Here is a 24729-nt window from a genome sequence, read left to right on the forward strand (position 1 = left end):
TAACCGGACTTCTGGTGATGGCGATGTGCTGAGTCATCACACATCAGGTGGCTCTCCTCCCACAGACCTGTAAAATAACCATTTTTTAAATCAAAAACTCACCAGAAAACTCGGCAACTCATTCCCCCAACCTTAGTAAAACAGGGGAAGAAAGAGAAGGAGAAAAAAGCAGGGAAAAATCCAGTCCAGGGGCCGAACAGAGACCAGGAGTGGAAGGGGCCTGGAACGGAGACAATTGGAAGAGCCAATTAGCGCACAAGGAAGCAAAGCAGGTTTCGGCGGAGTAAGAAGGGCAGACCAGCCACGCACAAAGCTCTCTCTCCCTCTCACCAGGGGGGAATTGGATGGGGTCCCTCTCGGAAGCACTGAGGGAACACCAGCAGGAGATAAAAACAGGTATCCAGGCTGCAGTGAAAGACGCGATGGCCGAAGCCCGGGCACAGATACATCTCGCCCTGGAATGAGTGGAAAAGAGGCTGGAAGCCCAAGAAGCAACAACTCACACCATAATTTTTAAAAATTCATTCATTCACAGGATGTAGGCTGGTTAGGCCTGCATTATTGTGTATCACTAGCTGCCCTTTAAAAGGTGGTGGTGAATTGCCTTCTTGAACCGTTGCAGGCATAGGTACACCCACTGTGCTGTTAGGAGCAAATTCCACGAGATTGCCCCAGCGACAATGAAGGAACGGCGATAAATTTCTAAGTCAGGGTGGTGAGTGACTTGGAGGGGAACCTCCGAGTGGTGGGGTTCCCCGGTATCTGCTGCTCTTGTCCTTCTAGATATTAATGTGGCTAGTCTTGTTCAGTTTCTGATCACTGGTAGCCCCCAGGATGTTGATTGTGAGAGATTCAGTGATGGTACTGCCATTGAATGTCAAGGGGCGGGGGTTAGATCCTCTCTTGTAGGAGATGGACATTGCCTGGCACTTGTTGGCACGAATGTAACTTGCCACTTGTCAGCCCAAGCCTGGATGTTGTCCACGATTTGCTGCATTTGGACATGGACTGCTTCATTATCTGAGGAGTCGCGAGTGGTGCTGAACATTGTTCAGTCATCTGCAAACATCCCCAATTCTGACCTTATGATGGAAGGGAGGTCATTGATGAAGCAGTTAAAGATGATTGGGCCAAGGACACTACCCTGAGTACCTCCTGCAGTGATGTCCTGGAGCTGAGATAACTGACCTCCAACCACCACAGCCATCTTCCTTTGTACGAAGTCTTACAACACCAGGTTAAAGTCCAACAGGTTTGTTTCGATGTCACTAGCTTTCGGAGCGCTGCTCCTTCCTCAGGTGAATGAAGAGGTCTGTTCCAGAAACACATATATAGACAAATTCAAAGATGCCAAACAATGCTTGGAATGCGAGCATTAGCAGGTGATTAAATCTTTACAGATCCAGAGATGGGATAACCCCAGGTTAAAGAGGTGTGAATTGTACCAAGCCAGGACAGTTGGTAGGATTTCGCAGGCCAGATGGTGGGGGATGAATGTAATGCGACATGAATCCCAGGTCCCGGTTGAGGCCGCACTCATGTGTGCGGAACTTGGCTATAAGTTTCTGCTCGGCGATTCTGCGTTGTCGCGGGTCCTGAAGGCCGCCTTGGAGAACGCTTACCCGGAGATCAGAGGCTGAATGCCCTTGACTGCTGAAATGTTCCCCGACTGGAAGGGAACATTCCTGCCTGGTGATTGTTGCGCGATGTCCGTTCATTCGTTGTCGCAGCGTCTGCATGGTCTCGCCAATGTACCACGCTTCGGGACATCCTTTCCTGCAGCGAATGAGGTAGACAACGTTGGCCGAGTCGCACGAGTATGTACCGCGTACCTGGTGGGTGGTGTTCTCACGTGTAATAGTGGTATCCATGTCGATGATCTGGCACGTCTTGCAGAGATTGCCATGACAGGGTTGTGTGGTGTCGTGGTCACTGTTCTGAAGACTGGGTAGTTTGCTGCAAACAATGGTTCGTTTGAGGTTGCGCGGTTGTTTGAAGGCAAGTAGTGGGGGTGTGGGGATGACCTTGGCAAGATGTTCATCGTCATCAATGACATGTTGAAGGCTGTGAAGAAGATGACGTAGTTTCTCCGCTCCGGGGAAGTACTGGACGACGAAGGGTATTCTGTCGGTTGTGTCCCATGTTTGTCTTCTGAGGAGGTCGGTCCGGTTTTTCGCTGTGGCGCGTTGGAACTGTCGATCGATGAGTCGAGTGCCATATCCCGTTCGTACGAGGGCATCTTTCAACGTCTGTAGATGTCTGTTACGCTCGGACACAACCGACAGAATACCCTTCGTCGTCCAGTACTTCCCCGGAGCGGAGAAACTACGTCATCTTCTTCACAGCCTTCAACACGTCATTGATGACGATGAACATCTTGCCAAGGTCATCCCCACACCCCCACTACTTGCCTTCAAACAACCGCGCAACCTCAAACAAACCATTGTTTGCAGCAAACTACCCAGTCTTCAGAACAGTGACCACGACACCACACAACCCTGTCATGGCAATCTCTGCAAGACGTGCCAGATCATCGACATGGATACCACTATTACACGTGAGAACACCACCCACCAGGTACGCGGTACATACTCGTGCGACTCGGCCAACGTTGTCTACCTCATACGCTGCAGGAAAGGATGTCCCGAAGCGTGGTACATTGGCGAGACCATGCAGACGCTGCGACAACGAATGAACGGACATCGCGCAACAATCACCAGGCAGAAATGTTCCCTTCCAGTCGGGGAACACTTCAGCAGTCAAGGGCATTCAGCCTCTGATCTCCGGGTAAGCGTTCTCCAAGGCGGCCTTCAGGACCCGCGACAACGCAGAATCGCTGAGCAGAAACTTATTGCCAAGTTCCGCACACATGAGTGCGGCTTCAACCGGGACCTGGGATTCATGTCGCATTACATTCATCCCCCACCATCTGGCCTGCAAAATCCTACCAACTGTCCTGGCTTGGTACAATTCACACCTCTTTAACCTGGGGTTACCCCATCTCTGAATCTGTAAAGATTTAATCACCTGCTAATGCTCGCATTCCAAGCATTGTTTGGCATCTTTGAATTTGTCTATATATGTTTCTGGAACAGGCCTCTTCATTCACCTGAGGAAGGAGCAGCGCTCCGAAAGCTAGTGACATCGAAACAAACCTGTTGGACTTTAACCTGGTGTTGTAGGACTTCGTACTGTGCTCACCCCATTTATTGTCACGCCGGCATCTCCTCATCATCATCTTCCTTTGTGCCAGGTATGACGCCAACCAGTAAGGAGTTTTCCCCTTGATTGCCATTGATTCCAATTTACCTAGAGCTCCTTGATACCATACTCGGTCAAATGCTGCCTTGATGTCAACGACCGTCACTCTCATCTCACCTCTGGCATTCAGCTCTTTTGTCCATGTTTGAACCAAAGTTGTAATGAGGTCAGGAAATGGGTGACCCTGGCGGAACCCAAACTGAGCATCCGGGAGCAGGTTTTTGCTGAGCAAGTGCTGCTGACAGCACGATTGATGACTCCTTCCATCACATTGCAGATGATTTAGAGTAGACTGATAGGGCGGTAATTGGCTGGGTAGGATTTGTCCTGTTTCTTGTGTATAAGACACACCTGGGCAAATTTCCACAATGACAGGTAGATGCCAGTGTTATAGTTAGTGTGGAAATTCCAGGATCTTGACCCAGCGATACTCAAGGAACAGTGATATATTTCCAAGTCAGGATGTTGAGTGGTTTGGAGGGGAACTTACAGGTGGTGTTGCTTCCATGTATCTGCTGCCTTTGCCCTTCTTGTTGATAGAAGTGGTGGGGTTTTGAAGGTTCTGTCAAAGGAGGCTTGGTGAAGGGTGGATTTGTTTATTGTCACGTGTACCGAGGTACAGTGAAAAGTATTTTTCTGCGAGCAGCTCAACAAATCATTAAGTACATGACAAGAAAATAAAAAGAAAATACATAATAGGGCAACATAAGGTACACAATGTAAACACATAGACACCAGCATCGGGTGAAGAATACAGGAATGTAGTATTTATCAGGTCAGACCATAAGAGGGTGGTTTGGGAGTCTGGTAACAGCGGGGAGAAGCTGTTTTTGAATCTGTTCGTGTGTGTTCTCAGACTTTTCTATCTCCTGCCCGATGGAAGAAGTTGGAAGAGTGAATAAGCCGGGTGGGCGGGGTCTTTCACTATGCTGCCTGCTTTCCCCAGGCAGCGGGAGGTGTAGATAGAGTCAATGGATGGGAGGCAGGTTGATGTGATGGACTGGGCAGTGTTCATGACTCTCGGAATTTTCTTGCGGCCTTGGGTCGAGCAGTTGCCATACCAGGCTGTGATGCAGCCAGATAGGATGCTTTTCGATGGTGCATCTGTAAAAGTTGGTCAGAGTTAATGTGGACATGCCGAATTTCCTTAGTTTCCTGAGGAAGTATAGACACTGTTGTGGTAGCGTCGACGTGGGTGGACAAGGACAGATTTTTGGTGATGTGCACTCCTAGGAATTTGAAGCTTTAACCATCTTACACCCTAGCCACGTTGATGCTGACAGGGGTGTGTGTAGTACTTTGCTTCCTGAAGTTAATGACCAGCTCTTTAGTTCTGCTGGCATTGTGGGATAGATTGTTGTTGTTTCACCACTCCACTAGGTTCTCTATCTCCCTCCTGTATTCTGACTCGTCGTTATTCGAGATCTGGCCCACTATGTTCGTGTCGCCAGCAAACTTGTAGATGGTGTTGGAACCAAATTTTGCCTCGCAATCGTGTGTGTACAGGGAGTATAATAGGGGGTTAAGTATGCTGAATTCCTGCAGTGCATACACATAAGAGAATTAGTAATAGGCCCCACTTTAGAACCGTCCAGAGAAACTAGGATGAGGGGAAAGTCGACGATGAGGCGATATCTGAGAAAGGTAGAAAAGATAAAGACTCAAGCTCTTCTTGAGTTAGTAGAAGTAAACGTTTGGAGGACGGGTTTAGTTCAAGGGGATCAACATGCTTCATTTGTCACCAGAAAAGTGCTTATAAAAGCTAATAACTGCAAGTTGAAAAGCAAAGCTGTCACGTTTGTCCAATCAAGGGGTATTCCTTCAGGTAATAATGTCCGGGTTGGTAAAGTTCACAACAAGCAGGGAGTCTTTCCGAGATTCACTGAGAATCGGGCAATAGAAAGCTATAGATTTTTTTGCTCAAGGGTGAAGTGTCCCATGGTCATCTGTGCATGTCGATCATTATCCTGAGGAATTCAGGACAACTGTTGGCCAATAACTGACTTTCTCCAGATAGTTCAATGAATGCTAAGGTATTGTATTGTGGACAGCACGGTAGCACAGTTGCTTCATAGCTCCAGGGTTTCAGGTTCAATTCCTGGCTTGGGTCACTATCTGTGCGGAGTCTGCACGTTCTTCTCGTGTGTGTGTGGGTTTCCTCCAGGTGCTCTGGTTTCCTCCCACAGTCCAAAGATGTGCACATTAGGTGGATTGGCCATGATAAATTGCCCTTAAGTGTCCAAAAACAAAAGGTGGGGTGGGGTTCCTGGGATGGGGTGGAGGTGTGGGTTTGGGTGGGGTGCTCTTTCCAAGGGCTGGTGCAGACTCGATGGGCCGAATGGCCTCCTTCTGCACTGTAGATTCTATGATTAGTTCAGGGGCTCCACAGAAGCTTATGGGGAGGCAGTGGCGTCGTGGAATTGTCACTGAACTAGTAATCCACAGACTCTGATAATACTATGGGGAATTTTGGCTTGAATCCATGGCAGATGGTGAAGTTTGAATGCAATAAATGTCTGAAATGATGACCGTGAAATGGTCGTTAATTTTTGTAAAAACCTATCTTCGTAAATGCCCTTGAGGGAATGAAATCTGCCATCCTTACTCAGCCTGGTCTACATATGGTTCCAGTTCCACAGCAACGTGGTTGACTCTTCAATGTCCTCTGAAATGGCCCTAGAAAGCCACGGAGTTCAAGAGAAATTAGGGACGGACAATAAATGCTGGTTCAGCCAGCAATGCACACATCCCATGAATCAATACCATGCCTTTGTATACAGTGATTTAAAATGCAACATAATTACGGATCCTGTTACTCTTTGTGTTGTTCCCAGTCTGCCCATGGAAGGTGCAGATTATTTGTTGGGAAAGGGCTTGGCTGTAGGAAGGTGTTTCACGCAGTTTTGGAAAAGCCACCTAAGATTGCCGAGACTGAGGTTTTACCAGAGGATATTCCCAGAATACAGTGACGCAGAGGGATGTTCATTACCAGCATCTGAGAGCTCTGTTTGCCAGGCTGGCCAAAGTTAATCTCGTCACCAATATGAGTGAGTTTGCTAAAGCCACAGTCATCTATTTCGGACAAGTGTTGGGCCAGGTTCAAGTGACACTTTAGATTAGAGTCAGATTTATTGTCATGTGTACAGTTAAAAGTATTGTTCTGCATACAGTCCAGGCAGATCGTTCCATACATAGGACATACTATAAATACACAATGTAGGGACGTCCGGTGGCGTGGGCGAGCAGGGCGGCCGCAACAACAAGATTCGCAGCGATTTCGGGAAATCCCCGAGTCCTCACGCACACCCGACTATTGTCGGCCTTTGGGGCCGCCATGAGCAGCCAGCGGGGCCGGTTTAAAAACCGGCAAAGAACCCTGCGCGGGTGTCGCGCGGCGGGGGGCTGAGGCGGCGGGCCCGGCGCAGCAGGTCAGAGTAGCGGGGGCGGAGCTACGAGGAGGCCGCGTCGGCAAGCCCGAGGCCAGGGCACCGTGTAGGGAGGGTGCTCCACATCTGATGACTCCCACCAAGGAAGAAGAAAGAAGGTTGAAGCCTGGTCCCAGGTGAATGCAAAGGAGAAAGAAAGAAGATTTAAGGAAGTTTGGTGAAAGATTTTTTTTTCAAAAAAGAACAATGTCAGATTGATGAAGGGCAGGAGGGTGAATGGGGAGAGAGGAGAAAAGAAAGAAGATAAAAAACAATAAGCCGCTAAAGGATGCGAAGAGCAGCGTCGAAGGAGGAAACGCGGGTTTGCCGCCGAAGGAGAAGACGAGCAAAAGTGTTGACAGGATGGCGGAAGCTGAACTGCAAGGTGGGGCCGCACTACTTACGGTGGAGAAGATGACCGAGGTGATGGCGGTGGAGCTAGAAAAGCAATTGGTGAGGCACATGGAGGCCTTGAGGAAAGAGATGGCGGTCGTGTTGTGGTCATTGGTGGAGGAGGCAATCGGCCTGATGAGGGTGGAGGTGGCAACGGCATCGGCCGAGATGAGAGAGCAGGGCGAGAAGATGAAGGTGGAGGAGGCCGTGACACGACACAGCGACCAGGTCACCTCGATGGGGGACAAGCTGCAGAGGGTGGTGGAGATTAACAGAGGACTCCGAGCAAAGCTGGAAGACTTGGAAAACCGCTCAAGGCGGCACAATTTGAGAATTGTGGCCTTGCCCGAAGGGACAGAGGGCCCAAGGCCAACGCAATACTTCGCTAAGAAGTTGGCGGAGCTGATGGGGGAGGGTGAGAGCCCCACCCTGTACGAGCTCGACCGAGCTCATCGGTCATTAAGCCCGAAGCCCAAAATGAACAAGCCGCCAAGGGCAGTAACTATCTGCTTCCATAAGTTTTGCATGAAGGAGAAAGTATTAAGCTGGGCGAAGCAGGAGCGTGAGGTGCTGTGGGATGGTACTGCGGTTCGGATCTACCAGGACTTGACGGTGGAGTTGGCAAATAAGACGATCGGCGTTTGGGCGAGTGAAGGCGGCTTTGTACAAGGGGGTGCGATTTGGTGTGGTGTACCCGGCGAAGTTGAGAGTAACATATAATGGCAAAGACTTTTATTTTGAGACAGCGGAGGCGGCTGAGGTGTTCGTGAGGGCAGAAGGCTTGGGACAAACGTGAAGAGCGGAACTGGAAGAGAGACTGTGGACTGTGTTTGAGCAGCTGGAAAATGTACAAATGTTACAACTTTCTTTTTACTGATTTGTATTGAAATTTACTTCTCTTTGCATTGTTACAGAGTTCAAGTTAATGGCATTCTGTGTTGCGACGGTTAAATGTTATGTTAGTGAATTGTAGGGGTTGGATTGTTGGGTTTGTTTTGGTGTTTCTTTCTCTGGGACTGGGTGGAAGGGGCCGAGAGGCCTTGGCGGGGGGAGCCACCCGCGCTAGCTAACTAGTCAGTTAGTGAACGGGGGTGAGTGAGAGGAGGACTGCGGACGTTGGAGCCTGGATAGCAGGCTTCAATGGGCCTACGAGGCGAGCAAGAGGGGGTGGAGGGATGGATGTTGGGGGATGATTTTGTAGGGGGGGGTTCTTGGGAGGGGGAGGGAGAAGGGGTTCGATGTTAACAATGGACAGAGGCGGGTCAGGCTTATAGGGCAGGGCCCGGTGGTATGGTGATGGTGGATAAGAAAGGTGGAGGGGGGGGGGGGGGGGGGGGGGGGGTGAGAGACACCCAGTAAGGATAATCACATGGAACGTGAGAGGGCTAGGAGGTCCGGTCAAGAGAGCTTGCACATCTTAAAAGTTTGAAAGCCGATGGAGCAATGCTGCAGGAGACTCACTTGAGGGTGAAGGACCAGGTAAGACTTAAAAAGGGCTGGGTTAGCCAAGTGTTTCACTCCGGATTTGATGGATGGGCTCGATGGGTAGCGGTGCTGGTCAGCAAAAGGGTACGCTTCCAGATGGAGAAGGTGGTGGCAGATCAGGGGGGGTAGATATGTGATTGTGACAGGGGCACTGGAGGGGAGATTAGTGGCGCCGTTAAGTGTATACGGTCCCAATTGGGACGATGTGGGATTCGCGAGGAAGGTGTTTGGGGCTATTCCCGACTTGGACACGCATGAGCTGATTGTGGCGGGGGGGACTGGAACTTGGTGCAGGAGCCAAGGTTGGACAGATCACGGCCGCGCTCGCTGGTCCCATCAGGGGGGGCGAAGGCGCTGGCTGGGCTAATGGTGGAAATGGGAGGGGTGGACCCTTGGAGGTTCCTGCACCCAAGGGAACAGGAGTATTTGTTTTTCTCAGCGGTCCATAAGGTATACTCGCGGATCGACTTTTTTGTGGTGGGGAAGGCTTTGCTGGCTGGAGTCAAGGGGTCGGAATACTCTGCAATTGCTGTGTCAGATCACGCTCCACATTGGGTGGATATGGTGCTAGAGAAGGGGGCAGCGCAGAGACCGGGGTGGAAACTGGATGTGGGGCTTTTGGGGAACCAAGTGTTCTGTGAGAAAATTGAAAAGGTAATTAAGGAAGATGTAGGTTTCAATTGTACGGGTGAGGTGTCGAAGGCAGTCGTCTGGGAGGCTCTAAAGGCGGTGGTGAGAGGTGAGGTAATTTTGTTTACGGCCAGGGTGGATAAAGAGAGGTTGGAGCGGCAGAGGGTAATAGATGAGATGTTGGAGGTATATAGGAAGTATGCAGAGGATGGGGACCTGGCGAAGCTGGAAAAGAGGAAGGAACTACAGGCGAGCTTCGACTGACTGTCCACCAGGAAGGCGGTGCACCAACTGAGACGAGCAAGGGGTGCAGTTTATAAACATGGAGATAAGGCCATGTTAGCAGGTCAGCTCCGGAGGGAGGCAGCGGCAAGGGAAATTCTTCAGGTGAAGGATAGGGCAGGGAAGTTGGTGGTGGCTCCAGTGCTGATTAACAAGGTTTTTGAGGCGTTTTATGAGAGGTTGTACAAGTCAGAGCCACTCGGGGGGAGACCGTGAGATGCAGAAATTTCTAGATGGGTTGGAGTACCCGAGGCTAGGGGAGGGGGACAGGGCTACATTAAAAGGAGCAATAGTGGAGCAGGAGATAAAGGATGCGATTGGGAGGATGCAGTCGGGGAAGGTGGCAGGGCCGGATGGGTTTCCGGCGGAATATTATAAAAAATATAAGGATAGGTTGGCACCCCTGATGGTGGGGATGTTTGAGGAGGCGATAGGGAAGGGGGTGTTGCCGCAAACCTTGGGGCAGGGATCGATTTCCCTGTTACTAAAAAAAGATAAGGATCCGACGGAGTATGGGTCGTATCGGCCGATATCACTTCTGAATGTGGACGTAAAAGTGTTGGCGCAGGTACTGGCGGGTAGGCTGGAGGAATGCCTTCCGAAGGTGATAGGGGAGGATCAGACGGGGTTCATGAAAGGGAGGCAGCTGTTTTCGAACATTAGGAGGGTTTTGAACGTTGTTATGGCACCAGCGGAAAGAAAGGAAACAGAGGTAGTTGTGGCATTGGACACCAAGAAGGCGTTTGATTGGGTAGAATGGGGCTACCTGATGGCAGTGCTGGAGCAGTTTGGGATTGGACCAAGGTTTGTGAACTGGGTAAAGCTATTATATAAGGAACCGAAGGCGAGTGTCCGCACAAATAATATCAGTTCGAGATACTTTTCTCTCCACCGTGGGACGAGACAGGGATGTCCAATGTCCCCCCTGCTGTTTGCACTTGCGATTGAGCTGTTGGCCATCGCATTGAGAAGTTCGGGAGCATGGAAAGGAATAGTGCGGGAGGGGATAGAGCATAGGGTGTCCTTATATGCCAACGACTTGCTGCTGTATGTGTCGGAGCCGAGTGCGTCGATAGGAGGAATATTGGAGCTACTGCGGGTATTTGGGTCTTTCTCGGGGTACAAGTTGAACCTGGACAAGAGTGAGTACTTTGTGGTGTCTCGGCCGGGGGTGGGGGCAGGGGTGGGGGGGCTGCCATTCCGTAGAGCAGGGACTCATTTTAGGTATCTGGGGGTGCAGGTTGCCCGGGAGTGGGGGAGGCTTCGCAGGTACAACATCACTAGTTTGGTGGGGAGAGTGAAAGCCGATCTGGCAAGGTGGGATGGCCTTCCTCGGTCACTGGCAGGTCGGGTACAGGCGGTTAAAATGAATGCGTTGCCGCGATTCCTGTTTATTTTTGAATGCCTACCGATTTTCCTGCCAAAGTCTTTTTTCAGGGAGATTGAGGGAAGGATTACCTCATTCATATGGGGAGGGAAGGTGGCCAGAGTGAGAAAGGTGCTGCTACAGAGGGGAAGGCAGGCAGGGGGTTTGGGTCTACCAAACCTGTTGTACTACTACTGGGCGGCGAACGTGGAGAAAGTGCGGAGCTGGGTCAGAGGGGTTGATTCTCAGTGGGTCAGAATGGAGGAGTGTGTGTGCAGGGGGTCGGGGCTGAAGGTACTTGCAACAGCGCCGCTCCCGATAGCTCCGGGGAAATATTCAGTGAGTCCGGTAATAATAGCTTCATTGAAAATCTGGAGGCAGTTTCGCCAACAATTCGGGTTGGGTTTAGGGTCAAGGGAAATGCCGATTCGGGGGAACCACAGATTTGAGCCAGGGAGGTGGGATGGAAGTTTTCGGAAATGGGAAGAGAAGGGGATTAAGACGCTAAAAGATTTGTTTCTTCAGGGTCGGTTTGCAGGATTGAGGGAGCTGGAAGCGAAGTATGGGCTAGAGCAGGGAGAAGTGTTTAGGTACATGCAGGTTCGGATTTTGCCAGGAAGGAGATACAGAGCTTCCCAGAGGAACCGGCCTCCACATTGCTGGAGGAGGTGTTGACGACAAGGGGACTGGAGAAGGGGGCAGTGTCAGCGGTGTACGGAGCTATTCTGGACGAGGATAAGGCACCACTGGAAGGGATCAAAGCAAAGTGGGAGGAAGAGCTGGGAGAGGTTATAGAGGAGGGGGTCTGGTGTGAGGTGCTCCGTAGAGTGAATGCCTCCACCTCATGTGCGAGGTTGGGGCTGATACACCTGAAGGTGGTATATAGAGCGCACCTCACGAGGGAGAGGATGAGCCGATGTTTTGAAGGAGTAGAGGATGTGTGTGAGCGTTGCGGGAGAGGGCCCGCTAATCACGTTCATATGTTTTGGTCCTGTCCAAAGCTAGGGGAGTACTGGAAGGAGGTGTTTATTTATTGTCATTTGTTTATGTAAACATGCAGGCTGATGTTTGGGGGTTGGTGGGCGGATGGGATCGTTGTTATTATGGGGATTGACATATCTTGCTGATTATTGTTTATTGTTGATGGGTGTAAATGCGTGAGAAAATGTGAAAAAGGAGAATAAAAATATATATTTTAAAAATACACAATGTAAATACATAGACAAGCAGCACGGTGGCACAGTGGTTAGCACTGCTGCCTACGGCGCTGAGGACCCGGGTTCGATACCGGCCCCGGGTCACTGTCTGTGTGGAGTCTGCACATTCTTCCAGCGTCTGCGTGGGTTTTTCCCCCACAATCCAAAAATGTACAGGTTAGGTAGATTGGCCACACTAATTGCTTCTTAATTGAGAAAAAAATGATTGGGCACTCTAAATTTTTTTTTTTTTTAAACATCAACATCAGGTGAGGCATACAGCGCATAGTGCTACACAGTCGAGAAGATGGTGGAGAAATCTGTTCAGTCATTCAGGAGTCTGGTAACAGCGGGAAGAAGCTGTTTTTTAATCTGTTAGTGTGTGTTCCCAGACTTTTGTATCATCTGCCTGTTGGAAGAGAGAATATGCTGCACGGTTTCCCAAAGCAGCGGGAGATGTAGACAGAATCAATGGATGGGAGACGGGTTCGCGTGATGAATTGGTCTGTGCTTACAGCTCTCTGTAGCTGCTTACGGTCTTAGGCCAAGCAGTTGCCATACCAGGCTGTGATGCAGCCAGATAGGATGCTTTCTATGGCGATTTTGTAAAAATGAGTAAGAAACAATGTGGACATGCCAAATTTCCTTAGTTTTCTGAGGAAGTATAGCCGCTGTTGTGCTTTCTTAGTTCTAGCATCAGCGTGGGTGGACCAGGATGTACACCTTGGCACCATTGATGTAGAGTGTGTGACACTTCACTTCCTGAAGTCAATGAGCAGCTCCTCAGTTTTGCTGACATGGAAGGCGAGATTGCTGTCATTGCACCATGCCACTAGGTTCTCTAGCTCCCTCATGTACTCTGACTCATCGTTGTTTGAGATCTGATCCACTATGGCCTTGTCATCAGCAAACTTGTAGATGGAGTTGGAGCCCAATTTTGCCACACAGTTGTGTGTGTAGGGAGTATAGTAGGGGGCTAAGTATATAGTCATGCAGAGCCCCAGTATTGAGAACAATTGTAATAAGGTGGCATGATGGCACACAGTCGTTAGCTGTGCTGCATCACAGCACCAGTGACCCAGGTTCAATTCAGCCATGGGTGTCAGTGTGGAATTTGCACTTTCTCCTAGTGTCTGCGTGGATTTCCTCCGGGTGCTCTAGTTTCCTCCCACAGTCCAACGCTGTGCAGGTTAGGTGGACTGGTCATGCTAAATTGCCCTGTAATCCCCCTAAAAAGTTAGGCAGGGTTACGGGGATAGGGCGGGGAAAGGGCCTAGATAGGGTGCTCTTTCAGAGGGTAGGTGCAGACTCAATGGGCCAAATTACCTCCTTCTGCACTGTAGGGATTCTATGAATAGGCCAAGATTCAAGCCATAAACTTTCCTGCCCCCAAGACCATGAGAGATACTACGGATTCCTGGGTATGTGTGGGGTTTGCCAGAAATTGGTCCTAATTTCAGTATTGTACTCAATCTATTGACAAAACCTATTGAGAAAAAAAACGTGACTTCAAGTGGTCACCGTGATGTCAAATGGCATGAGAAGTTTAAAGCTATTTTATTCAGTGAGCCAGCTCTTGCAGACCCAAATTTCAGTAAGTGTTTCCAGGTGGCTGTCGCGCCAAGTGACAGGCTTAGGTGCAGTCCTGCTCCAAGGTAGTGCAACTGATATCGGAAGGCTAGTTAGTTACTTTTCTAGAAAGCTTAATGAGCATCAAAAAAAGTCTTCAAACCATAAAAAAAAAAGGAATACTGGCTCTTCAACAGTTTGAGGTGGATACCTGGAGTTTGACAACAGCATGCCAATTCTGACATTTTAGCCAGAATCATATGCTACTTATGTTCTCTCTCTTTTACAGATTTCCCACGCAATTACAATTAAAATTCTAAGAGCCAGCAGCAGCGTTCATGAAAAAAATGCGCAATCACACAGCGGGAGATGCTTTTCAGTGGTGAAAACCACCATCAGTTGACAATGCAGCACAAATAAGCTGACTATTAAAAGAGCCTAGTAGTCAAATAAGGGAGCTTTGCATCATGGCCACAACTTACCCACTTACAATAAGACTTAAAGAGCACAACGGTGGTATGTGTGTTTTTCAAATTTAAATTTCACTTGAAAATATTTCACATTACATCGGTTTCACTTTATTCACATGTGCATCATTATTTTTTGAGACTAGTTGAGTCAGAGAGCAAATGTACTGACCCGTCTCATGATTGCCGTGTATTGATGGTTATGGAGCAGTTCGTGGAAGAAACAAACTTGTGTTTTTTTATTCACTCTTCAGGTGGCATGGTGGCACAGTGGTTAGCACTGCTGCCTCACAGCTCCAGGGGCCTGTGTTCAATTCTGGCCTCGGGTAACGGTCTATATGGAGTTTGCACTTTCTCCAGTGTCTGTGTGGGTTTCCTCCCGGTGCTCCGGTTTCCTCCCAAATCCAAAGAAGTGCAGGTTAGGTGGATTGGCCATGCTAAATTGCCCCTTAGTGTTGGTTAGGCTGGGTTACGGGGATAGGGTAGCGGCATGGGCTTAAGTAGGGTGCTCTTTCCAAGGGCTAGTGCAGATTAGATAGGTGAATGGTCCCCTTCTGCACTGTAGGGATTCAATGCTTCATTGAGTGTTCATGCTAGTGTCTAATGTTATACTCACCACTCTGTAAAACATTGCTGACCTTGCAGGTTTAGCTGACACTCCCTTCAATGCATTGTAAAAGGACATTGTCCAAGATTATTCTCAACAGGGATAACTGAAATGTTAGGAGTGAACTCAAAGTTCTAGAAGGAATCTGCGAGCCAACATCCTGAGAGGCAAGTACAACTGGACAGCACTGACACTGCCCTTTAGGCCCCTGATTTTCTTACCTTGATTGACTGCCAAAACCACCCACCTCCCCTGTGTTTCTCCGTGTTGGCGTGGGTTTCCTCCTGGTGCTCTGGTTTCCTCTCAGTCCAAGGTGTGCAGGTTAGGTGGATTGGCCATGCTAAATTGCCCCTTAGTGTCCAAGAGGTTAGGTGGGGTTACCGGGATAGGGTGGGACTGACCCTGGGGAGGGTTCTCTTTCAGAGGGTCGGTGCACTCAATGGGCCTCCTTCTGCACTGTAGGGATTCTATAATTCTAAGAGATGTAGACTGTTAAGCAAGGGGTCAAACCACATTCGTGAGCTGGAGGACGGAGGAACAACTGTGAGGTGCATTAGATGATCAGCGGTTTGCCTAGCTGAAGGCCATTGGAAGCATCCCAACAAATCTCATACCACAGAAATAGCAGTAAAACTGGGGAGAGTCCAAGTAAATTCTGAGGAGTTGTGGTCTTAGGAGAAGGAAAGGAACCCTCAAGATCCTGGAAAGTATTTGGGAACATTTGGGTGGAAATATAAATATAACGAGGAGCAGCCTGTGGAGATTTTCAGACTTAATAAAATGTTTACAAAATATAGTATTAAGTACTTGCTGTGTTTAAATCTTGTACAGTAAAGGCTTTTAAGTCATGAAAGCTTGTAGGGTGATTCTTTCAGTGAATAACTGGAAGCTCAAATTTCCATTTAAAAGTTGAACGTCTCCCACTGCTTACCAATCCATAGTCACAACTCCAGTTTAGGATTCGCTTATAATAATGGCAAAGAAACAATCAAATTTCACTGTCAATTTTCCTGTGAGTTGCTCGTCTTTTAGTCACCACCTTACTTGAAACTTCTATTTCTTTCAATACATTTTCCATCATCCGTAAAAATTTAACTCCAGTGCTGGAGAGACTACTCATAATCTCCTCCTTTAATACAAAAACAAAATCCATTTTGAACTCTCACAATCATTTGATGTCACACGACCCTAATGGGCTATTATTGTTCCTATGTTCCTTTGGGATTTTTCAACTGCCCGATGATTCTTTTCACATTCTTATTGCACCTATGTTGAAAGAAATATTTGCTATTTCTTTCCAACTTAATTTTTGTTTTAGCTCTCCTGCCTGTGGCTTCATACTTTAGGGTTATTTTCTGTCCTTATGTCTACGTTATTTTCATTGTTGTACATTCTGATATTTCTATTTCCCTGCTTCTCTAGTGGTACATTTTCATTCTCGACTCTCTTTTAGTTATGTTCTCCAATTTTGTTTCCGCCCCTCAATGCTCATCTTCTAAAAGCTGAATGTTTTATTGGTTTCTTCCTCACTTTAATCTACATAAAACATGATTTCACTTTACTAACACTAGGCCTAGATCACCAAGCACTCTTGCAGATAAGATAAAGGGTTACACCACTTTAAAATTTGATGTTTCCATCTCTATGAAGATATTGTGTCCTATACACCTATCCAGTCCATTCATTTACTTTATTATTCAACCAGGTCTCCTTGTGATGCCAATGATAGCAAAAATTCTTCCTCCAGCAAGAACCTCCAGGTTTCCATTGTATGCCCAAGATGCTCCAGCAAACTCTAGCCAAAGAGTCCCCAAATCAGAGTCAACTTTTTCCTTTACCTAACAAAGTGACTATTTTTGTGGAAGATCAGGAAACAGCTTGCATATGTCCCATTCACTGATCAAGGGGCTGCTTTGTGATAATCAAGGGACCAGAGTATTGCAAGAGAATTTATATAATTTTTACACAAACAACTGTTCTTTTGCTGGTTACAATGTGCATGTGCAACAATTTTAGTACAAAAGGAAAGAACAATCTGAAATAAACCTATTATTAAAAATAAAGAAAATACAAATTGGTTTCCGTACCCTTCATCAATCTATCAGTTTCCTAATAAGTTTCCATGACTCAGTGGTTAAGAATGCATTACAGATCAGGATTAGTCCAGGTTCAATCAATGATCTCTGTAATGCTATTGCTCCGCATTGCACAGTTAAACCTGGAAATCCAGAAGCTGCCCTACTCCCCCACAGCCTGTGCTGTTGCAATCTTCACAGATGGAATCTCCATAGACATCACTTTGATCATATGAACCCAAGCATATATGCACTGCAAAGGTATGAAAATGTTGAAGCTTGTTGAATGAGGAATAACTCTACCCTGGATAGTGCAGTAGTGAAAACTATTGCTAAAAAAAAAATAAAAAAAAAATAAATAAAATAAAATAAAAAAAATCGCTGACCTGAAAAGTTTATGGCCAGATCTTTCAGACCGTTCATGCCGGCAGGCTCAGTCCCGCTGACAGCGCGCCCCATCACGGGTTTTACGGCAGCGAGAAGTGTATTCAACGGAAAATGGCATAACGCCGCGAAAGACACTGCTGTTTGTGTAGAAAATCCCAGCCATGAAGTGTGGAACAAAAATTTTGCCTGTTTGAAGTGAGGATTATTCAATTTGATTGGCTGAGGACTCTCCATGTTGCTCCACTTGCTCAAAGATGTTATATATCCCTTCCAGAGGATGCAGCATTGGTAATTACATGCCCCCAAACTAGAAATATTCACTGACAAGCCTGTCATTGGCCTCTGGGTAACCATACCAGAGTTGATGGTGAAGCCTTTCCTTCAATACTCAAAGCAAAATCCAGGCTTCTATCCATTCAAGGTTACAACAAAACTTTGGTGCCTTGAGATTTGCATTTAGATTTAAAGAACAACATTTTACCACAGATATACAAGTACCACCTCAAACACATTTTATTACCCGTTGTAAATTTTCTTTTCCTAGTTCATGTTGTCTGGAAAGTCGTGCTTCCTCCTCCTGTGCATTCTCCACAATTGCTCTCTCCATGTCACTTTGTGCTGCTCCAGCTTTGGCTTCTGTTTCTGTCGCATATCTTTTTGCCATCTCCCGTTCATACTCATCCTTTGATTGCCTAGACAAGATATAGAAATGCACATGTCTAAAAACAAATACACGTTTCTTAGGTTTCATGCATCAAATTACATTTTTAACAAGGCACTGGAATCTCGAGGGTGAAAGGAATGAAATTTCAAGAGGTTTTCATCCTCTGCCACATGGCATCTCCTTCCTATATTCTTCAGATAATGCAACCATCTTCTGTTTTCGACAGAAGAGGTATGTAGTCAAGTAAGTGACAGCAACAGATCAAAATTCTGTTTTAAAACAACTTTCAATCAGTTTCATCTTTCGGACAGAAGATTAAAAAAAAAACCTTCTCTAGAAGACCGGATATATTGAAATTATGTTAAACAGGCTGGATTCTGCTGCTGGGGTTGAGCAAAGCTGCATTTGGCAGACAAAAATGGAGGTGGGGAGGGAGACCTTAAATTTAAATTTCCCAACCTATTCACCCGGTGCCCACTTTGGCCGGTGGGAACAATATGGCAGGTCATGATCCCTTCCGCCCTGAAGGGGACGTTCAGTTCATCCGTTTAAATGCCTGTCTCAATTTTGAATTTCCCTGGATTTGAAATTTTCAGCATGGTGCATGGGTTTCTGAAGCCTGTGTGAAGCATGTTAGGTCAGTCAGTTTGCAAACCTTGGGGGAAGCCCATGTTGGGAGTTGGGAATCTTTTGTCAGATAAGCTTATATGGTGATGCCAATTTCAGAATGCCATAATTAGGTGCTTTATGCTAAATTAAGTATATTTTAATGCAGTTATTGATCATAAAGTCTTGTCCTTAAAATGTAAGCGACCATTGAATTCACCAGCATTGTCTAAGTGTTCCAATGTAGTAGAGTACTTTCTCCATGTGGATAAATGACTTTTATGAATTCAACAATATTGAGAATCATATTAATGTGCTATCTGAACCCAGTGTTTTAACTTTAACATTGATTTAAAGTTCGGGCAGCTGTTGAGCCTTTGAAAAAAAACTGAACAAGTGGGAGTTGCTCGTTTAGTATGTGGTTGATATAGGAGCCAGATTAATACAAAAAATATACACAGAATGTTTACATCACGATTACAGATACACATTTACACACTTCTTACTCCGTTAGTCTATACCCACAACTCGAATCATGCGAGACATGATATCAATTCCTTCTGTAACTCTCCAATTACAGTATCTTAAATTAATCCAGCAACACCCCTCTTTTAACAATGCATCACATTAATCAGAAAACATATGTTCAATATACAAAGATGTTGGGGTTCAGAGTAATTAGACAGGAGTAAAACAAAATGTAATTTATAAGTACACAAAACTAAGGATCTCATAAACATGGAGGTCCAATTATTTAACAAATCTTGTGATCGTAAACCTCTGTTCAGAACTGTTATCATCTTATTCACTGACAACTCAGAATTTTGTCAACCTGTTCTTCATCTATACACATGACAACGATCTCTGCGCCATCGAACCTTGTCCTTGACCTCGTCCATGACATAACATGTGTGTCAAATAAAAAAGATAACGGAGTTCATTTCAATTCTGTCTGACAATTACAACATTGGGCGTCTTAACCTCATATGATCAGGGCAAACCTCACATCCTAACAACCTCTGCAGGATATCAGTTCCTGACAAATGATTAAGAAGTCTGACCTTCTATCCACCTCACACCTGGTCCTGCTTGCCTGTCATAAGGTACCTTTATTTTCCCTTGTTTGGAAAGAAGTACATTGCTAAAAGACTGTGCAGGTATTGTTCCTACCTGTCTCCTAAACATCAATTCTGCTGACCCATGTCCAAAGAAATAGCTTTGGGGTGTAGCAATCTTGTCCTGCCTGGCTACACTTTAAAAATTAATGTACGAGCCATGTATTCAAACAAACCATTAGACTTTGGATAATATGGCAACAATGATGGGCTCCGCATTCGGCTGACTTCGTGAAACAATCTGTCAGCATATTACAGCTCATTATCAAAGAAAATTTCATCTGGTATGTGTTACGACCAAGTGGATGGGAGTGAACCTGCTCCCTGCAATTAAACCTCCTCGGTTGATCACAGAAAAGGTGTTTTATTCTCCAAGTGGATGGCTTTTTCAAATCCAAATGTAGTTTTTACTCTAGATACAGTGAACAATAAGAGCCAGTCAACAAGGTTCTCTTGAATTGAAGAAAAATAATATTTATTATTCTCTAAATGCAAGAAACAATAAAATACACAGTGGCACACACACAAAAGTCTAAATAAAAGTAAAAAGAATATATGGTTAGAAGTCATTTGCTTGTCTTTGAGGCATAGATTATTAAATGAGCCAATTGAGGTTTTCTGGATCCTTGAAGCAGGTAGATGTGGAAGCTGTTGCAATTATTGCAACATCTTGGTTTGTTGGTAGGTCTTGGGCGCACTAATTTCTTGAACCAGGCGTTGTGCTTATTCCAGAGAGTGAGAAGAGAGGTTTATCTCTTTAGTCTGTTTCTCTGCTGAAGTGTTTTTATAATAATATAGTAATCTTTATTATTGTCACAAGTAGGCTTACACTAACACTGCAATGAAGTTACTGTAAAAATCTCCCAGTCGCCACACTCTGGCGCCTGTTCGAGTACACGGAGGGAGAATTCAGAATGTCCAATTCACCTAACAAGCACGTCTTTCGGGACTTGTGGGCGGAAACCGGAGCACCCGAACGAAACCCACGCAGTCACGGGGAGAATGTGCAGACTCGCTTTTGTGAGGCGACAGGTGAGGGAATTCCCGTTGCTCCCGGCACAAGTTGTTCAAGATAGGGTAATCTCGGGTGTATGGGTCGGGGAGGGCAAGGTGTCGGAAATACAGCAGGAGTTGAAAGAAGAGGGGGAAGCGCTGGTAGAAGAGTTGAAGGGTAAATGGGAGGAGGAGCTGGGGGAGGAGATCGAGGAAGGTCTGTGGGCTGATGCCCTAGGTAGGGTTAATTCCTCCTCCTCGTGTGCCAGGCTCAGCCTGATACAATTTAAGGTGGTCCACAGAGCGCACTTGACGGGGGCGAGGTTAAGTAGGTTCTTTGGGGTAGAGGACAGATGTGGAAGGTGCTCAGGGAGCCCGGCGAACCATGTCCATATGTTTTGGTCATGCCCGGCACTGGAGGGGTTCTGGAGAGGAGTGGCGGGAGCAATATCTCAGGTGGTGAAAGTCCAGGTCAAGCCAAGCTGGGGGCTAGCAATATTTGGAGTAGTGGACGAACCGGGAGTGCAGGAGGCGAAAGAGGCCGGCATTCTGGCCTTTGCGTCCCTAGTAGCCCGGCGAAGGATCTTGCTAATGTGGAAGGAGGCGAAGCCCCCCAGCCTGGGGGCCTGGATAAATGATATGGCTGGGTTCATAAAGTTGGAGAGGATTAAGTTCGCCTTGAGAGGGTCTGCGCAGGGGTTCTACAGGCGGTGGCAACCGTTCCTAGACTATCTCGCGGAGCGTTAGAGGAAGGTCGGTCAGCAGCAACCTGGGGGGGACGGGGGGGGGGACTGCCTGGGAGGGTGGATGAGCAAGAGATAACATGAAGGGTTGGGGAAACTGGCACGTACGGGTGAGGGCCAGTGTACAAAGCTGTGTAAATATATCATTTTGCCATGTATATATCTTGCTCTGCGCGATTTCTCGTGTTTTTTTTTGTTACGAGGGGGGGTTATTGTTTGTAAGGTAGAAAAATTGTGTTAAAAAACTTTAATAAATATATTTTTTAAAAAAAGAGAATGTGCAGACTCCGCACAGAGTGACACAAGCAGGAATCAAACCTGGGACCCTGATGCTGTGAAGCAACAGTGCTAACCAATGTGCCACCGTGCCACCCATTTTTCCAAACTCTCTCTGATGTTGACTCGAGGGACATTCACTATTGTTTTTGTATTTTATTTTACCCCCCCCCCCCCAACCAAACGAGTCCCACTGATATGAATTGGTGCACATTTTGAGAAGCGTAAACGGAGCGGCTTGCAGTCTGAAGGGTGGTAGGTACCCTCACAGCAATTGCCCCCAGGGTGCCTTGGGTGGTGGGGGGTGTCCTTCTTTGGCTGCTCACCCCATCTGCAGCCATTAAACCCATTAAACAAAGTTAGTCTGTAATGCAAAAATTAACGTATACTATTTAAACAGTCACTCATTATCTCATACACATTCCTAATAATAAAGTAAAAGTGTTCTCATCTGCACCCCTAAACCCTTTAAACGGTAAGTGTGTAAGAAATAAAGTTTTCTCATAATAAAGTAAAAGTGATCCCATCTGTACCCCTAAACCCTTTAAAATCTATCAGTATGTCAAGTTTAACGGTCTGTGAGATGAAGGTGATCATTATGCCTTTAAAGTGGTGGAAACTTAGAAGTGATTTTCACATAGTCAATTTCATCGCATTTTGAAGTTCTGAAGGCAGTGTGTATGGCTAACAGGCTGGATGCTTTGAACTGGATGCTTTGAACTGGATTATTTACAAATTCACTCCATTGCCTTTTAAAAGCATTGCAATTGACAGTTCGCTGGAACTACATAGAATCAAATTGTTTATTTTTGTAACTCTGGATGGATCCAATAAATCAGGTTTTTCTCTAACTGTAGTTTTGTGTATGAGTCTGCCTTTTTGTTCTCAAGTGCTTCATAGAAAGTTAGGATCAGCCCTACGTCGGTTCTTTACTCCAGAACTTTTACATACTGAGTGACTGTTTAATGGTTTTAAAGGTTTCAGATGGGGAGAGCATCCAAAGGAGCTCCATCCCAGGGCAGACCTCTGACCTGAGCCCCTCCAGCCCAGCTCAAGCCCCCCTGGCCTCCATCTCCCAGGAAGGACCCATCTTGCCACCTGGCAGCTATTGTTGGGAGGGTACTTATCACCCCTTGCCACCCCTAGGACTGCAAGGTGCCAGGTTGGCATTGCCAAGGGGCAGGGCCTAAAAGGAGGGCTGAAGTGGGGGTTCTGAGAAGGGGGGCCTTGCTAGCGATTAGGGTGGGGTGGTGACCTGCCTGCAATCTGGGGTGGTGGGGGGGAGGGGGGGGTGGCTGCAGCAGCCAACTGAACAAGTCCCGCACCTCTCAGTTGTAGCGCAGATCCCAGCGTGGCATGGAAAACCCGACTTCCCAGAAAATGTTTTCCAAGTGCCATGGAATGGAGCTCCAAGCCCTGGCAGGGACCAGTCTGGATTCTCCTCTGGCGGAAGCACTTACACTCCAGAACTGAGAATCTCGGCCATTGATGTGTTGATCATCCAGGGCTGGATTGATGATCTACACTCCAGGTAAACAATAATTAAGTTGTTAGCGTAAGTAATTGTTTGTATATCTATTAAATCATTGGGATTTTGAACAGTATCAAATTCACAGGCCAAAAGGTCAAGAGATTTTACTCTGTTCTTGTCAGCTGAGATTTGTGACAAAAGAGAGGAACAGTCCAACTGCACACAATGGAAATATAAAATATAACTGTGTAATTAATGGTCTCTTTTTTAAGTAGCAGAATTTTAATGTAGCCATAAATTTTGCAGCTCCCAACATTTTTGAAAGCTTCTCCTCTACAATCCTAAAACAATTTCTTTGGAAAGCGTTAAAATAACACGCTCCGCACCAAAAAAAAAATGTTGCTGTATTAATTGTATTTTTACAAAGCATTGATGCTTTTAATTGCTGTACTTTTAATCCTTTTGGATTTTCTGACAAATAATTTCTAACAGTATTAATAAGGGATATACCTGTTTCTTAGAACTTTTCAGTCTATGCAAAACACATACATACTTGACTGTTATTTGCATCGCCCAATCCAATCGCCATCCCACAGCAGAGTGCTTTCTTTCTGGGAAGGCAAACCTGTCAGTGAAGTAGGCACCACAGTACATTCAGGAGACTTACAGAACACTGGGATCTCACTTGATTGGAGGAGCAGATTTATTCACCTTTATTGAAGTAAAATAGTGTCCCCTAACCGAGCAAAAAACTCATTTTGGACACGAGGATGAGAGTGAACTCTATTGGGGCTGTAAAACAGGCAGGATTGCCTTAGCTTACCATTATAATATACCTCACATTTACTTCTACTCAAGTACATGGGACTGACCAGGTGACTCAACCCAACTCTCTCCAAACTCCACAAACTCTTCCACACCCTTTATAGTGAGAGCAGTCCCTACTGCAGCATCTGGAGACACCACCTCTTCAGAAAAGGAAAATGCTGTGAAATATTGCAATTACAAAGCTAAATGGGTGAAAAGCTAAGTTGTCAAAAGGTTTCTTCTACTGGGATTATTATTATGATTTGTTTTGTCTGTAGGTAACATGAAACTAGCTGTAGGTGGAAGGAAATGAAGTCAAGGACTCCACCACAGCATCAGTCCTTGTAACCTGATATTGGTCATGTCATGAAGATAGTTGTGCACTGTACAAAAATAGGTCCATCTGGTCCATTGATACAATCCCCACTCCTTTCATTCAGTGGAGGTTGAGGTTGCCATTTGCTGACATGACCTGCTGCACAGTAAGAAGCCTTACAACACCAGGTTAAAGTCCAACAGGTTTGTTTCAAATCACTAGCTTTCGGAGCACTGCTCCTTCCTCAGGTGAACCTCAGGCTCCTTCCTCAGGATTCACCGGAGGAAGGAGCAGTGCCCTGAAAGCTAGTGATTTGAAACAAGCCTGTTAGACTTTAACCTGGTGTTGTAAGACTTCTTACTGTGCTCGCCCCAGTCCAACACCAGCATCTCCACATCATGACCAGCTGCATATAGGCAAGTTCTTTTATTTCTGGTGATTTGCCTGCCAAGCTGGTTTTCTAGTGGCTCTGCATGATGCGCTGCTGTCTATTCCTCTCTCCCTCATGCTGATTGATCTGTAAAGGTCATCTAGCAATGCACTTCATTTTATACATGAAAAATAACTGAACAGGGTATAAAGTATGAACAGCTCT

General features: G+C 46.5%; 1 protein-coding gene across 4 annotated transcripts in view; it reads right to left on the bottom strand.

Annotated features, from left to right (window-relative positions):
* The window catches only part of cfap36 (cilia and flagella associated protein 36), a 218362-nt gene that overhangs the window by 86942 nt on the left and 106691 nt on the right, over positions 1-24729 (bottom strand). For all 4 annotated transcript variants that reach the window (XM_072507826.1, XM_072507827.1, XM_072507829.1 and 1 more), the window contains exon 6: positions 17664-17835. In XM_072507826.1, coding sequence (XP_072363927.1) covers positions 17664-17835 — 172 coding nt within the window. The remainder of the gene's footprint in view (positions 1-17663; positions 17836-24729) is intronic.

This window comes from Scyliorhinus torazame, chromosome 1 (genome assembly GCF_047496885.1).
Source record: "Scyliorhinus torazame isolate Kashiwa2021f chromosome 1, sScyTor2.1, whole genome shotgun sequence".
NCBI classification, from domain to species: Eukaryota; Metazoa; Chordata; class Chondrichthyes; order Carcharhiniformes; family Scyliorhinidae; genus Scyliorhinus; species Scyliorhinus torazame.